Raw genomic sequence first — 14,152 nt, 5'->3', positions numbered from 1 at the left:
GGAAAATCTATTTCGTGGGGGAGGGGGGGGGTTAGTAGCACTAGTCAAGGACAGATTATTTATTTTCTTGCCGGTCGAGGACAGACTATTTATTTTCAAAATCTGCCAGACCCCCCTCTCAGAATCAAGGAGTGCATGTCTATTTAAATATAGGCTTTACATTCTGCCGGTCGGTATTAATCATAGTATATGGGAATACAAATGTATTAAAACTTAAAAATGCATTGAAATTCAATCGATAAAATTTGAACATAAATGTACGTCTCCCCTTCCCTCTTTTCTATCTCTCCCAAATATATGCGTAGAGAGTACTTACTGGGCTCCATTTTTCAGCAGTATTTTGTAGTAAATTGCTACAATGCTATGCAAAAACCTGTTATCAATGAATCATGCACTACGTTTTATACGCACATATGAAAAAAAAGGTAAAAAATTGCTATGGAATAAATCAATAAAATAAATGACCCAATTTAAATTCATTATGGACTAAAAATGCATAAAAAGACATTTAGTTATGTAGGTAATACCGTATTCGATAAAAGGACGGCTAGACTGTTACTTGGTCCCCTTAAAAGCCGTTAAACGTCAGCGATGAGTATTACCGTTGACCGACTCTAGAGAAACGATCTCGGTCAAATCCCTTGTAACGTAGTATTTAAGATTCTGGAAAACGTTAGAACGTCACAAACACTAAAATTCCTATGGTGTTCAGCAATAAGCTCTATTTTTGGAAGAAAAAAACAAAGGTGTGAATTTTTTTCGGGGGGAGGGGAAGAGGAGGGGGAACTAAACGTGTCTAAGATGATAAGTGAAGAAATTTGCTCATTTTCCATTTTCCAACTTATGAAACTGAAGAAATTGGGGGAAAATATTTTTGGATAAAATATTTCAAAGCTGATGGATTGATTTTTTTTTTGGGGGGGGGGGATTATTAAATAAAACTTTAGTAGCCTTTTTGGAATGTATTTCATTAATCTTTTATTTTCAATTATAAAGATGGTGTTCAGTGTAGGTTAATTACGTTTCAAAATTACGTGTACTTTACATATACGAGATCTCTCAATTTGTGTTATTTTCAGGTTTCAAGGCTACAGGTCAATATTCATCTTATTTCCGGTCGTCCATGGGGAGACAACTGGGAAACCTTACCTTTTACAATACAACTCAAGACGAATACGCATATATTGACGCATTAGGACAAATAGAACGTTTCGGTGACATGAAAAGAAATTTCATTTGTGAGAAGTCTCCAGGTAATGATTTCTTTAAAACAAAATATCTCATCTTCTTCTGACTAAAATTTGATGCTTTAATTAACAATTGTTTCAGCATAGTATACCCAGAAAGCCTTTTTTGCCCCCGTATCGAAGATTCGGGGGTATATAGTTTTTGCCCTGTCCATCCGTCTGCCTGTCTGTTTGTCTGCAAAAACTTTAACCTTGTCCATAACTTTTGATTGGTTAGAGCTTTGACTTTGGGTACCATCATATTTGATCTTTTGACCTTGACCTTGGAGTTTGACCCACTTTTGCAAAATTTTATGAGACTTTAATAACCTTGGCCATAACTTTTGAACAGTTGGTGTTTGGGCTTTCAAACTTCACATGTTTATTCCTTGTGACAAGACCTTCCTTTAGATACCAACCACTTTGACCTTGACCTGGGAGTTTGACCTACTTTTGAAAAACTTAAACCTTGGCCATAACTTTTGAATGTTCGGGGCTAGGGCTTTCATATTTAAGTATCTAGTCCTTGTGACAAGAACTTCCTTTGGATACCAACCACTTTGACCCTTTGACCTTGACCTAGGAGTTTGACCTACTTTTGAAAAACTTTAACCTTGGGCATAACTTTTTCACATATGTAATCCTTGTGACAAGACCTTCCTTTGGATACCAACAATTTTGGCATTGAGCTTGGCCTTGGAGTTTGACCTACTTTTAAAAGACTTTAACCTTGGCCATAACATGTGAACGTTTGGTTCTGGGGCTTTCATATTTCACGAACATGTGTATCACTTGTGACAAGACCTTCCCTTGGGGTCCCATTTAACCTTGACCTTGACGTTTTACTTACTTAACCTTCGCCATAACTTTTGAACAGTTGGTGCTAGGGCTTTCAAATTTCACAGGTATATTCCTCTAGACAAGACTTTTCTTTGGATACCAACATTTTTGATCTTTTGACCTTGAGTTTGACTTGCATTTGAGAAACTTTAACTTTCGCCATAAGCTGCCATACTGGGGCATCAGTGTTTCACAAACACATCTTGTTCTAACTTAGAAAATGCTTCAGCTCATTGGCAAGCTTTAGTCTTCTGAATTCGCTATCACCCCGTGTAATATATTCGTCGAAATATAAATACGTTGTATAGTGGATATGCTCAATAATTGAAATTTGTGAAAGTAAGATCAATTAATTAAGAGGCTATATATATAATATTTAGATAGATATGTGGATTTTTTTGTTCGTTTAATTTTACAAGATCTGTATATCTGTGCATTTTAAGGAAAAGTTATTCTGAAAATTGTAATTTTGTAAACCCCGTCATCTCTTAATGTTAAAAGGGATATACAGTGATATAAACTGCAAATTTGCGACTCCGATATACATAATAAACGTTAGTATGCAAATGCTTCATCATAAAAAGAAGTTCAGAGAACAGAATGAATTCAAAGCAGGCTTCATGTGACGCAGAACGTTGGTCATTCAACCAATGTCACCTTTTTCTAGTAAGCGTGTCATGTGTCTTTCATTCAAAGTCTTTCATATTAAATATATATATTTCGATGTAAAGTGTTGTATTTAATGGAAACTTTTCGAAATTCAAAGACTATATGGCTTGTACACATGATAAAATCTTTCGGAAAACAACTAGCAGACACTTTATCATTGAAACAAAGTATTGAAAACCATTCATTCATTTCATTCATTTATTTTGATTACTTACTTTCAAAAATTAAAAAGTTTAAATGTAACAAAGCAATAGACAACGTATCTAAAGGAAGAAAGGTGATTTTTTATAGGTTGCTGTGTCAGTGATATCAATAAATAACAATCGGTCGCAGGAGCAGCCGATCTATTTGTGATTGTGTTTGAAAAGTGCACATGGGGAAATGCAACGTTATTTTTTTATATTCTGTAAAATGATTCTTAAATGATAACATGTATAAAAATTATGAGTATAGTATATGAAAAACTTACTCTAAGCTAAGTCTGAAATGCTGCTGTCTTTTTCAATGTTATTTTCAGTTTAAAATGCAAAATACTTCTCTTTTTTTTTTCTTTTTTTTTCTTTTTTTTGGCTTTTTGAAATAAATTCTTCATAGGAATATAAAAAACAAATTGTATTGATAAATGGGCACAATTAAATAAGTACCCTTTGAATTTAAAGATAGTAGACCTGGTCTCCAAATACAACATAGTTATTGTTAATTAGAATTCACCAGCAACTCCAGAATACTTATACTTGTGGGAAGAATAAGAACCACATTAAACAAAATAATATCCTAGATGACTTACCACAAGAAAGTGATGGAAGTAGATTAATAAATGATAAAACATATACGAGTACTTATTTGGAATGTAACTGCCATTACAGAGTACGTGGGCTGTTTTTTGAGCGACGATAGTTCTCCTGTAGCCCTGTCTTCGGATAGCATGACGATTGAGCTATGTGTAGAAATTTGTCGTGCCAAAAATATGACTTACGCTCTGCTATCTCCGTCAGTGTGTCGATGTAATGACACACTTCTGGTGAATACTATGAAATCCTGTACAGCTAGATGCGCCAACTCCAAGATTCAAATTTGTGGTGATTTGCAATCTAGTGTGTCCGTCTATAAGATAGGTATCTCATTACTTTTACATATTACATTTTATCATTAGATATCATTATAATGTTTAATGTTTATTTTTGCAGTGTTCGCCAATAATTGGTTTTTGATCATGAATTGTAAAACATTATGCATATATTTGAACATAAAAGATATAAAACAATTAAAAATTGTTTTTTTTTACAGATAATCATTTCATTTGACACTGTTTTGTAGATGAATATCCATTGTACAGCTCTTGTAAAACACTGTTTGATGCTGGAATAAGAATACACGGCCATTATGTACTAAAAAGTGGCATTCAGCATTGTAAATTCTATGGTAATTAAAATTCCTTTTTAAAAGTATAGAAAAATTCTTAGATAGCAAAATGAAATGATTGCTAAATTTATTTTTGCTCAAATAAGTTAAAATCAAATATTATGAAATTAGATGGTTCTACTGATTGTGAAGAGGGATGGTTTGCATTAAACGGAACCTGTTATAGTGTTCTTTTAAACTCGACAACTGGCTATGGATACCAACCAATTCTAGAATGGCGGTCTGCATGTGCACAACAAGGAGGTAGGCTGGCTACAATCAACAACCAACAACAGCATCATTTCATTGCGAAGGTTATCATGGGTATGTCGATATAAAATGGCATTTTCCTTATTATAAACAAAACTAATATAATATATGAAAAGAAATCTCGGCATATGACCCCAGGGCAAGAACTAGTTTTGATATTTTAAAATAATATGTATATTACCTTTTGCAAATTGTAGGTTCAGAACGTCTAGTTAAGCCCGTGGTGTTGCTGGGATATTTTGAATCGATTTTGCTTGGAGCACCGGCATGGACATCTGGTTCAATGTCAAAATACATGACGGATACTGATTTCTCCGGAGATTCATATCGACAAAGAGTGCTGTTCCAGGACCAGGAGTATTTAAACACTTTCATCGGTACCTCGTCCGACACAACTCAGGCCTCAGCAGCTGTGTGTGAAACCGAAAAAGGTATCAGAAGAGACAAATGAACAAGTGTTTCAGTTTATTAATCTCTTTACATTGTGTGAATACAAAATGTTCCATCAGGAGAAACAATTAAATTGTTTTGAAGAATTAAAAGTTCACAATTTATATGTCTTACGGTTATGCAAAAGTGAAAAAAAAACATTTTAAAGCTTTTAAAGCATAAATTAATACATTCTACTTTAAAGATTTTTTTAATGAAAAGTCATTTTAAACATAAGTAGGAGACCTTGACTTTTTTATTCAGATTTTATCGGAGTGTTTCAGCATCCTGCCAACTTAGAACCTTTAATTCTTGGATATGGCATTATGACTTTAACTCAGTGCAAACAAGTCTGCTCTGGGGCAGATCAGAATTTTGCCATGGTTGGCAGAAACACGTGCTGGTGTGGTAATCAGACAGATGTAGATTTGCTTACCCCTGATTCTTTGGGTGCCAGCAATAGACTTTTGGGGAACAGTAATGCCTTTTGCTTGGGAAACAATATCCAGCACTGCCCAGATGCGGATAAAGTTGATGTTTATAATCTAGGTATCAGTATCTTGCGTTTACTTGATCACTTGATTTACTTCATTGTCCCCCTTTTACAAACTGAAAAAAAATATTCATCAGCATTATTAGATTCAAAGCATAATTTTTTTAACCATTGTTCGTCAATTAAAAATTCTGTTATTCCTTTTGTTAGGTCACCTGAGTCACTCAGGTGACCTATTGCTATCCGTTCTCGTCCGTCGGCGTGCGTCGTGCGTTAACATTTGAACATTTTTAGCTTCTTCTCTGAAACCGCTTAACCAATTTCAACCAAATTTGGCATATAGCATCTATGGGTGAAGGGAAACAAAAATTGTGAATTTCATGGTCCCTGCCCCCCTGGGGCCTGAGGGGTGGGGCTAAAACCACCAAAAATAATGCAATCTTTAAAAATCTTCTTCTTTACTCCTGGACATCAAGCAGTCAAACTGTTGGCATCATTGTAATAAGCATTGAGCCCTCTACCAAAATTGTGAAATTCATGGCCCTAGGGTCAGGGGTTCTGGCCCCAGGGTGGGGCTATATAGATCATATAGTGAAAGTGCATTTATTTTATTTCTTTGAAAATCTTCTTCTCTGCTCCTGGGTATTAAATAAGGTAACTAAGTACATAGTTATGATGAGCAAGAGTACCTCTTCCAAAATTGTGAAATTCATGGCCCCAGGGTCAGGGGTTCTGGTGTAAGGGCGGGGCTCTATTGATTATATAGTGAAAATGCATTAATTCTTTGAAAATCTTCTTCTCTGCTCCTGGGTATTAAATAAAGTAACTAAGTACATAGTTATGATGAGCAAGAGTGCCTCTTCCAAAATTGTGAAATTCATGGCTCCAGGGTCAGGGGTTCTGGCCCCAGGGTGGGGCTATATAGATCATATAGTGAAAGTGCATTATTTCTTTGAAAATCTTCTTCTCTGCTCCTGGGTATTAAATAAGGTAACTAAGTACATAATTATGATGAGCAAGAGTGCCTCTTTCAAAATTGTGAAATTCATGGCCCCAGGGTCAGGGGTTCTGGTGTTAGGGCGGGGCTCTATAGATTATATAGTGAAAAAGCATTAATTCTTTGAAAATCTTCTTCTCTGCCCCTGGGTATTAAGTAAAGTAACTAAGTACATAGTTATGATGAGCAAGAGTGCCTCTTCCAAAATTGTGAATGTCATGGCCCCAGGGTCAGGGGTTCTGGTGTTAGGGCGGGGCTCTATCGACTATCTAGTGAAAAAGCATTAATTCTTTGAAAATCTTCTTCTCTGCTCCTGGGTATTATTTAAACAAACTAAGTGCATGGTTATGATGCATAAGGATGCCTTTTCAAAAATTGTGAATGTCATGGCCCCAGGGTCAGGGGTTCTGGTGTTAGGGTGGGGCTCTATTGATTATATAGTGAAAATGCATTGATTCTTTGAAAATCTCCTTCTCTGCTACTGGAGATTATTTAAACAAACTAAGTGCATGGTTATGATGCATAAGGATGCCTTTTTAAAAATTGTGTATTTCATGGCCCCAGGGTCAGGGGTTCCGGTGTTAGGGCGGGGCTCTATTGATTATATAGTGAAAATGCATTGATTCTATGAAAATCTTCTTCTTTGCTACTGGAGATTATTTAAACAAACTAAGTGCATGATTATGATAGGCAAGGATGCCTCTTCCAAATTTTTTTAATACATGGCCTCAGTTTTGGGGGTTCTTGAGGAGGGGGGGGGGGAGGGGGGCTCTATTGATTATATTGTGAAAATGCATGAATTCTATTAATTAATCATTAACTAATCCTGTCTGTTCCTTAGTGTTGAGCTGATAAATAAATTGCTTAGCTATGATGAAGATGGGAGCTTTGAACAGAATTTTTAAATCTTGTGGTCCTAGGGTCAGGGGTTCTGGCATAACGAGGAAGGGGGGGGGGACTTTTGATAATATAGTGGAAAAGTGTTAATTCTTTGAAGTCCATAGTTATGATGATGAGGGTAACTCGTCCAAATTTGTAAATTTCTTGACCTTTGGTCTTGGGTTCTGGTGTTAGGGTAAGGCTTTGTTGAATCTGTAGTGAAAATGCATTGTACCTGTGAAATTCTTCTCTGCTTCTGGGCACATCGAAAGCAAACTGAGTAAAAGTTTAAATGATATGAGTAAGCGTATTTCTACCAGATTTTTGAACATCTGGACAATTTGTCTAAGCATTCTGGTCCTGGACAGGGCTCTATTAATTTATATTCTACTGAGAGAAGTTATTCCCCTTTTCCATTCACCTTTGATAATTAATCACTGTAAATATTGTATTTGAAAGATTAATAGAATAAAATAATTATGCAAGAATGTTTATCGTATAATTCAAAAAGTACTTTCTTAGTTTTAATAATCAGGCAGACCTGTAAGTAATAGATAAATAAAAATGAGACAAAAATAACTTATCTTATCAAAAGTTCTTCAAAGACCATAAGAGAGGTCAATGCTAGAGGTCTTAATATGGGTTTAAAAATAGTACAGAAGCACTAATAGTATGTTAATAGTCTGCATGGTGATAATATTAAGTGGGGGACAGATTAGAACTTAAGTTATGAGTTGATACTGAATACTAGACTAATTATTTTGTTGATCCTGATCTTCCTACTTCTCTTGCTTTAGGGCAACAAAGCTTCATCTGTCAGTGTATTTAACTTCTAAATTGTTGTATTATACTCAGGTGACCGTTAAGGACCTTGGGCCTCTTGTAAAATTTTCTGTTTTAACATTGAATTATATTTACACGGAAGCTTCATTATTTGATAGTCTAAGATTCCCAAAATACATTTTAATTAATGGATTTTTTATTCTGATTTTAAGTTAACAAAATATTTTTGCATTTTTTTTTTTCATTAATTTTATACTATAAATAATTTTAAACATATTTTCATTTTAGAATATGATATTGAATACCCTGCCTTTTCTTGTGATCATCTGTATTCACACGGAGTATTTTATAACGCTACATACACAATTCAGAATGAAAATGGGACTTTTAAACGGACTTGTGGATTTACTGGTAACATCATCTTTTAATGTATGTAAATGGAAAAATTAAATGATAAGAGCTGTTTGATATATAGTTAACTACCTGCTTGAATAAGTAAATTTGCCATGTGATATTTTATTTCAACTTTGAATGTTGGTGGTACATGTATGAATTCACATTAGATCTTTAATGGTGGTGGTACTTGTGTGAATTCACATTAGATTTTTAAAAAAGAAGAAATTAAATAGATATACTTTGAATGTACAGATAATTGTGTTTTCCATCATTTTTCTGTGTACGCTTGCTTTATAGATTTGCTCCATTTTTATGTCTGTCATCATATGTTTTTACCTAAGCTTTGTCTATGTCTGGTAATTATGCGATTTATAGGGAAGACAAGTTCTTAATGGTTTTATATATCTCATATATATATATATATTTATATAGTTTCTTTTTGACCTGATTTATTTTATCTACTTTATAAAACGTTTATGCTATTGTAAACCTAAATGTACAAGATATCTACATGTATTTCTATAATTTCTCTCTGACTTTCCAGACATAACAGACTGTGGTTCTGCTCCTATGTTTTGGGGTTATAGAGAACATTGTTACAGATTTGGAACAATGTTAACAACCGGAGAGACATTTGCCACTCAATGCATTGAAAATGACAGCCTTCCATTTCTTCCTGCATTGAATGATGAACTCGTCTCTATTCTAAAACGAATAATTCCAATTTTTCAGTCAGACATTCATCTTTTTATTGGAACGTCCAATAGGTATTGTGTGTTTTTTTTTCTTTAATGGATTTTCTCACTTTTTTAGAATTTGAGAGGGTTTGAAACATTATTTAGACACGATCACGTTAAAGCTGTAATCCAGCATTTTGCGCAAGTTTGAATACTTACTGCAAAAGGACTTAAAGTTAGCATTATTCTAAGACAGGCAAAATTGCACAATTAACAATGCATTTTTGCTAGAATTAACCAATACTTTTAATAGCTGTTTGTATGCTTGGTAAAAACTTTATTTATTCAGATTGCACAACGATCATTACACATCAAGTGAAGGGTTTTTTGTGAGATCACAACCTGATGTAACATTTAATGGTTCTATGGGATATATGACACTAAATCTGGATTCATTTGCATGGGAAGAGGTTTCGGGGAAACACTTTGGCATATGTAAATCCCCAGTTAACGGTAAATATATATTTGGGTTTGTATTTTCAAATAGGTATGCTCTTTTGCATGTGTTTTTTATTGAATATATATTTTGGTATTGGTTTTTTTCCAGGAAGTGTTCGATGTATTGACATAAACAGTTTAAATGGATCATTACTCTTTGAACACCAATATATATATCCGATGACGTCATCAATATGTACTCAACTTTGCCTCGGTAGAAGTGCTAGTTATGGTGTTATTCGTGAAAAAGGATGTCGATGTTATACTAACTTGACCTATGAGAACAAATATGGTGAATGTAAGGCTTGTTCTGGTCACGAAACTCAAATGTGTGGCGATGACTCGAAAGAAAGTGGAGTCCTAGTTGATTTAGGTTTGATTATTATGCAACTTATTGAATAAAATGATTATGGATATTTCATTCGTACATATTTAACTTTTTTTTTTACTTTTGAAAAAAATATATTAGTAAAAAGGATTAAGACATCTGATTTTACTGATCTCTAGATCATAAATCAACAACCTATATTACGTGTGAAAATGTATTTTTTAATCTTTAAATTCTTATAACATTTTCATACAATTTTTATTATCTTTTTGCAGACTTTTACAGAGAGGAAACCGTGCAGTCTTGTGAAGAACTTTATTCTTATGGTGTAAATATCCCTGGCCAATATTTTATCCAAAGAAACAACACACAATACTTTGTTACTTGTTTTGACCAAGGTAAGACCTCGTAACAGCTTCTTTCCTATGATGAAATAAAGGAAATATTCAATGAATACCAGTATAAAAATATGCATTCCTTATACAGCATTTAGAATACCCCATGTTTAAATAGATGCAGCTGAAAATGAATTCATAAACGGAGTTTGCTTTGCATTATTTTAGACCCGTCACTATCAGTTATAACGGATTATTCCATTGCTCCATCTTCTACAGAATCTGGTATTTCAGATGAAGGTTTTCGGTAAGGTTTCACTGATAACTATGATGATATGGAATTTATCAGGAAAAGTTTTATACAGGTTTTATTAATGTTTATTACTATTTTCATAATACTCTGAGACGAATTTATTACCTGGAAAGCTTTTTTTTAAATTTTATTTTCTTAATTAAATTGTTTTTTTTTTCAATTTATTTATATTGAGTGGGGGTTTTTCATAGTAAACTGTTGAATATATGGGTTATATCAGTTGAATTAGATAAGATTTCAATTATTTAATACAATATTGATGAAGTAATTTTCCATTCAGAATCAATGCGTATGCTAACTACAGCATAGATCATAGCTGGAGACCTGAAGATTCCGACTCTGAACCATACATTAAGTTCACATTTACAGAAGACTACATCATTACTGCTATTCAGACACAAGGTATGGTGTTGATGCAATGTTAAAATCTAGTTTTACAATGCTGACTTACAAGCAACACAGGAATAATGGGAGTAAAATACTAGTAATATGAAATACATAGAATTGTTTTTTAAAACTTTATGATTTTAGTCTTATTCTATATTGGTTTAATGTTGTAAATATATTTTTAAAATGGCATATTAATTCGTAGAAGATGTGGGTGACAAGCTTTATCAAAGCCCTTTAAGTATTTCTCATGATACTGTAATGGTAGAACAGATTTAAAAAATATCAATTTTCTAATTGGGTTACTGTAGCGACTGTTTTGCTGTTTGACCTGTAAATGAGTATAAATATTGGATAAATTATGATATATACTGTAAGTTTATTTTAGGTGATGTGCTAACAGAGTCCTGGGTGAGGTCATATATATTAATGTACAAGAATTTAGAGAATGCAGATATAGTCGTTGCAATCAATGGCTCAACAAATGTAAGTTGCATGGTATTTGAGTGCTCTAGCAATCTACTATTAACGTGATTGATTTTAAATAAATATTTTATTATATGTTCCTCTAAAAATACATAAATAGAATTTCTACTGAATGGTATATGTATACATGTATATATATATATATATATATATATATATATATATATATATATATATATATATATATATATATATATATATATATATATGGATACTAGTATTTTATCATACTTGATGTGAGAAAGAGAGAAATCGGCAGCAAAGTGTTTTAGATATGTATTCTTTCCGTTTTAGATATGTATTCTGTCTGTTTCAGATATCTGGAAATGTTGACAGATACAGTCGCGTTATACAATTTTACTCCCAGCCAATCATAACACGAGAATTAAGACTGTATCCGCAATCTTCTCAGCAGCGGGTTTCTCTCCGTGTATCTTTATATGGACAACCTTTGTCACAGTTTAACCGTAAGAATATATTTTGTCGTTGAAAATTTGTGTGTGAAATGCGCCGTTTATTGAGAAGTTGAAATAATATGCATATCGGTTATATATCGGTTTTTTCGTAGATTCCACGAGATATTTGGGATGCTTTTTGAATGTGGAAGGAGACTTTGTTGTTCAGTCTTTAGTATCTTCAGATGAAGACTGCAGAGCCACTTGCAAGGCATCATATTATCAGTTTTATTCCTTTTATGAAAATCAAGGTATTTAGTTGTCTGAAGCATCTTTTTTCAAGTACTTGTGCTGAATAAATCGCTTTCTATTTCTCCAAATTACTTTAATGTATTTTTTTCGTAAATTCAATTACGACATATTGATTTTTGTGTTCTTTTCCAGACTCTTCAAGACATTGTTTTTGTGGAAATTCTCTATATGTTTACGGAACAGTACAAGAGACTTGGTGTTTTCCCTTTACAAAAAGTCCAGCTCTGCCAGTTTACAGAACATACGGTAAGTAAAACTAATTTTGCCTATGATTTCTTTTTTTGCAAAGCTCTTGATTTATGCGCAAAATTTGTACCCAACATCAGCCAATAGAGTTTTCTAACTTACAGATACACATTGTGAAGGGAAGATTGAGGAGCAAGCTTCTTTTGCCTCTTCTTATCATCCTCACACTGTCGACTTCTTCACTGTCACATCTCAGCTACAATTTGAATGTAATGCAGGATATGTTCTGAACAATAACGCGACGTTAAAGACAGTAACGTGCCAGGAATCCGGCGGTGATTACTACTGGAAGGATGACGTAGGAAAATGCATTGGTGCGAGTTTAATCACTCCATTTGATTATAAAACTATTTCTTTGCCTGACAAAAGCTAACAAAATATAAAGACAAAGGGAATTCATTTCAATATTTTTTGAGCAAAATGCAATAATATGAGCTTATGCTTGAATTGTCAAAATTACGTGTTCAACTGCATTGCAACGATGATCTTCCTTCTTTAAAGTAAAGAACTGCAGCTCACTGGAAGAACCAGGCACCGGATATTACTTGAGCACCAACAACGTAACATTCGGTACCTTTGTCACCGTGTCTTGTAATAATAGTCTACACATGGCAGACGGTTCTGGTTCCAAGACAGTGACCTGCCTCAGTACAGCACAGTGGAACGATAGCATTTCTCCATGTTTATGTTTGTCTTCCTGTTTAATTAACCATTAAGATACCATTATTATGATTTCATATCGAATATAACAAAGGAAATAGGGGCTTTATTAAATGATCAATGATTTTGATAAGGAAATTCAAATAAGTGCATCGTATGCATGTAAGCTAAGATAGCTTCCCTTTCTCAATGTTTTAGATAATTATTGTCCTTTATTTCCGTCCTCGTTACCCAATGGAGCTTATGTTCTGAGCCCAGACGGACTTTCTGCGACGTTCACTTGTAACCAGTTCTACAGACTGTCCACTCTGTCGAATCAAGAGACCATTTCCTGTCAACAGAATCATAAGTGGGAAGCTTTCAATTTTACCTGTGAAGTAAACGGTAATTTAATCTACAAAAGTCAATCAAGACAATGAATATAAACTATGAAATTACTAATTAATTAATTAATTGAAGTTGCAACTATATTTTATGATTAACGCCTCAATTACCTTCAAATGAATATAAACTCTTTGAGTATGATTCATTGTCAGTAATCAAAACTGCGATTTTTCTAATTGTAGATACAGCCGTGGTTTTCAGACAAGCAGAGTTTGATCTGATTGGACTATACGAGAGACCGCGAAATCCAGATTCGGTTATTACTGATGAAGTGTCCTCCTCCATCTTTAAATGTACAGACAGATGTGTTAAGACTAGACATTGCACTGCTTACGCCTACAGTATGGAGGGAAGGATATGCACTTTGTTCAAAAGCCGTGTTTCTATCTCCGATCTCATTCCTACTTCATCATGGAAATATTTTGAACTTAAACTATTTTTGATGGAATAACACGAACTAGACGTAAACTTAATATACCACTATTTACTATGCGTCTTTAATAGATAACCAATCCAGCTAATCTATTAATCTAAGTATCTACTGCCATAATTATCCCTTTTCAAACTCGAACTTTTGAGATTTTTGATTACCATGGCAAATGTACTTTCTTGCAAACCGCGGACGCGATTGGTAATGTAACTTCATTCCATACCAAGCAAATTATCGAAATCTCTTAGTTATAAATAGCAAATATCAAATAAGTATAACTTGATAGCCTCAAAAGTACATATGACATTCATAAAACAC

At 33.7% G+C, this 14,152-nt stretch overlaps 1 protein-coding gene across 1 annotated transcript; it reads left to right on the top strand.

Moving 5' to 3' along the window:
- The first annotated feature begins 3,660 nt into the window (after positions 1–3,660).
- Positions 3,661–13,879, top strand: LOC133175728 (uncharacterized). The gene is made up of 19 exons (XM_061310835.1): positions 3,661–3,850; positions 4,053–4,157; positions 4,269–4,460; positions 4,604–4,837; positions 5,100–5,384; positions 8,928–9,150; positions 9,410–9,573; positions 9,668–9,931; positions 10,162–10,284; positions 10,450–10,528; positions 10,815–10,936; positions 11,310–11,407; positions 11,724–11,874; positions 11,976–12,113; positions 12,247–12,360; positions 12,465–12,674; positions 12,862–13,047; positions 13,219–13,404; positions 13,587–13,879. Exons 1-19 carry the CDS (start codon positions 3,661–3,663, stop codon positions 13,853–13,855), a joined length of 3,333 nt encoding a protein of 1,110 aa, XP_061166819.1. The 3' UTR covers positions 13,856–13,879.
- The last annotated feature ends 273 nt before the right edge of the window (positions 13,880–14,152 follow it).

The sequence above is a fragment of the Saccostrea echinata genome, unplaced genomic scaffold (genome assembly GCF_033153115.1).
Source record: "Saccostrea echinata isolate AGI-Se365-2 ecotype Australia unplaced genomic scaffold, CSIRO_AGI_Sech_v1 ptg000064l, whole genome shotgun sequence".
In the NCBI taxonomy this organism is placed as follows: Eukaryota; Metazoa; Mollusca; class Bivalvia; order Ostreida; family Ostreidae; genus Saccostrea; species Saccostrea echinata.
Note: the sequence above shows the minus strand (reverse complement) of the source record. Positions and strands in the feature narration are given on the sequence as shown.

Excerpts from the sequence above, each read along its gene's own strand:
- LOC133175728 (XM_061310835.1), top strand. The coding sequence starts at position 3,661 with ATGACGATTGAGCTATGTGTAGAAATTTGTCGTGCCAAAAATATGACT. Across the intron at positions 4,158-4,268 it reads TCAGCATTGTAAATTCTATG|ATGGTTCTACTGATTGTGAA; the intron begins GTAATTAAAATT and ends TTATGAAATTAG. Across the intron at positions 13,405-13,586 it reads TTTTACCTGTGAAGTAAACG|ATACAGCCGTGGTTTTCAGA; the intron begins GTAATTTAATCT and ends TTCTAATTGTAG.